Below are 2,683 nucleotides of genomic sequence, written 5' to 3' on the forward strand. Positions count from 1 at the left end.
TATATATATATATATATATATTATATATATATATATATATCAATCTTAAGTCGGGATGGAAACATGAGATATCAATCTGATATTTTTAAAACTTGATATACTAAAGTTTATATGGAGCAAAGTTTGATATATATATATATATATATCCAGGAGAATTTCTCTTCTAAGTTATTAGTTCTTGGCTAATGACAATAATTGTCCTAGTGTTCTAAGATGCCAAACTCCTTTTATTAGGAACCTAATTAAGCACATATGCTCTCTAAGTATTAGGTACTTAGTTTTATGCCTAATTTTTATGCTAGATTTCATAGTTTTAATTAGGCTTATTTATTTTTCTGAATAGATGAGCCTAATGTACAAATAAGGTGGTGTCAAGTCCTCTAACTTGCCCTTAATGGTAAGGGAATGTATGTAATCATGTCCTCTTGACATTTGAAATTTAAGTAATTATCATTATTATTCAAAAAAAAAAAAAGTCAAAAAAGAGCATCGAGTCTTATCACTGGAATGTTGCTGATGTGGAACATCTATGTCATGCGTTCAAACACTGATTTTGTTTAATGTAATAGTTAATTATAAACATGACTATAGAAAAACTGTAATGTTTTAACTTTTAAGTCTTTAATATATCGTGATCAATCCAAAAAAAAGACATAAAAAGAAAAAGCCAAAACTTTTAAGTCAGGCACATGGATTTGATAGTGAAAAATATCGGCAGCCACTTAATAATATATTTTCCTTTTTCAGTTAATATATATACGGCCAGCAATCCCCAGCATATATGCAGAAAAATTGTTACCTTTTCCATAAAAACAGAGAAGCTAGCCTCCAGCTCCAGCTAGAAAACCATGACACTGATTAAGACCTATATAAATTGGCAATTAATTAAATTTTATATAAAAGCACTGGAAGTTTTAAGTGGCCAGATTATTAGCGAGTCTTTGTGATTTCTTTCAACACTTGTTCTTCTGAGGGACTATCCAACTTTCTCAGCAAAACCTGTCAAGGCTTTCGGGGTCTCAAAACTATTCGACCTCTCGCTCATTTCTCTATATTCTTATCTTGGCAACCAGACAAAACTCCATGAAAGACAAGCCAAAAGACCCAGCTGAAAGCCTCTACTCAACATGGACCTCCACAAAGGTTTTAATATGCTTCCTCCTCTTGATCTCTTTCAGCTACATCTGCTACTCTCTGAAACTTCTCCACCCATATATATGTACCCAACAATCTCAATTCCCCCATTTACAATCCCACTCTTTCGTACCCCAACCTAATACAATCCCACCAAGCCAAGAACCCAAGACAAACATCTCCCACATCGTTTTTGGCATTGCAGCCTCAGCCAATCTCTGGCCTCACAGAAAGAACTACATCAAGCTATGGTGGAGACCAGACCAAATGAGAGGCCATGTTTGGCTAGACCAACCCGTAAAAACAGAATCCAATGACACCCTTTTACCGCCGTTCAAAATCTCAGGTGACACTACCGGCTTCAAGTACACTAACCCAAAGCGTCGCCGCTCGGCTATAAGAATCTCCCGGATTGTTTCCGAGAGTTTCAGGCTGGGGATGGAGAATGTGAGGTGGTTTGTGTTGGGGGACGACGACACCGTTTTCGTGGCCGAGAATCTGGTCAGGGTTTTGCAGAAGTATGATCATAACCAGTTTTACTATATCGGAGGAACGTCGGAGAGTCACTTACAGAACATAAGGTTTTCGTATAATATGGCTTATGGTGGAGGTGGGATTGCTATAAGTTACCCTCTAGCAAAAACACTAGAGAAAATGCAGGACAGGTGTATTCAGAGGTACCCTGATTTGTACGGCTCCGATGATCGACTTCAGGCTTGTATGGCTGAGATTGGTGTTCCTCTAACCAAAGAAAAAGGGTTTCACCAGGTTAGTCTCCATGTACCACCATGCATATTTGATCTGCTTAATCTACTCGATCAATAGTATTTTCTTAGTATAGCTTTACGAATTCACTTTTCTTTTTCTAAAGAAGATTTAGAAATTCAGTTTCGTGTTTTTCTTCCAATCTTTCATTTTGGAGGTTAAATCTTCGTATCAGTTCAGTAAAAGGCAAAACAAACTCATAGATTACATATACGAAAAATACCGGCCATTTATTATTTGATTTCGGTGTTAATTTCTATTTAGATCATCTTTCTAATGCACATACTTTCCTTACTTGGCCAGCGTTCTTAAGCCTAGTTAATCAATTGTCAATAAACTTCACAATCGGTAGTGTTCTTCTTTAGTTCTTTTTGGTGAAAATAGTTGCATTTAATCTAAGAAAGAGAACATTTGTGGGATGATTATTAGTAGCATCTTATTAACATTTAGGAGATTCAAACAAACAAAAAAGCATTTAGGGAAGAATAATATAGACCATAGTAAGTCGTATCTTATAAATATACCAAGTAAAAAGACTTAAAACCACCACAAATTTTCTAATAGAATTAGTTAGATTTGGTGGTGGTGTTGGTGACCTAGTATATGCTTGATTACCACCGTCCAATCTTTGTATGATTGACTATGCTATATTTTTTGTGTTGTCTTTATATGATTCCAACGAACACATTGACTCCTTAACCTAAGCCTTTGGATCGGAAAACTTCTAAGACGACAATCCAATTCCAATTGATTCTACGCTTTACTTTCAATCTCTCTCTCTCTC

General features: G+C 35.7%; 1 protein-coding gene across 1 annotated transcript in view; it reads left to right on the top strand.

Moving 5' to 3' along the window:
* Window positions 1–1,078: 1,078 nt before the first annotated feature.
* The window catches only part of LOC101314311, a 16,773-nt gene continuing 15,168 nt past the window's right edge, over window positions 1,079–2,683 (top strand). Inside the window, exon 1 of the mRNA XM_004306703.1 lies at window positions 1,079–1,902. Coding sequence (XP_004306751.1) covers window positions 1,084–1,902 — 819 coding nt within the window. The 5' untranslated portion in view covers window positions 1,079–1,083. The remainder of the gene's footprint in view (window positions 1,903–2,683) is intronic.

The sequence above is a fragment of the Fragaria vesca genome, linkage group LG7, assembly GCF_000184155.1.
Source record: "Fragaria vesca subsp. vesca linkage group LG7, FraVesHawaii_1.0, whole genome shotgun sequence".
In the NCBI taxonomy this organism is placed as follows: Eukaryota; Viridiplantae; Streptophyta; class Magnoliopsida; order Rosales; family Rosaceae; genus Fragaria; species Fragaria vesca.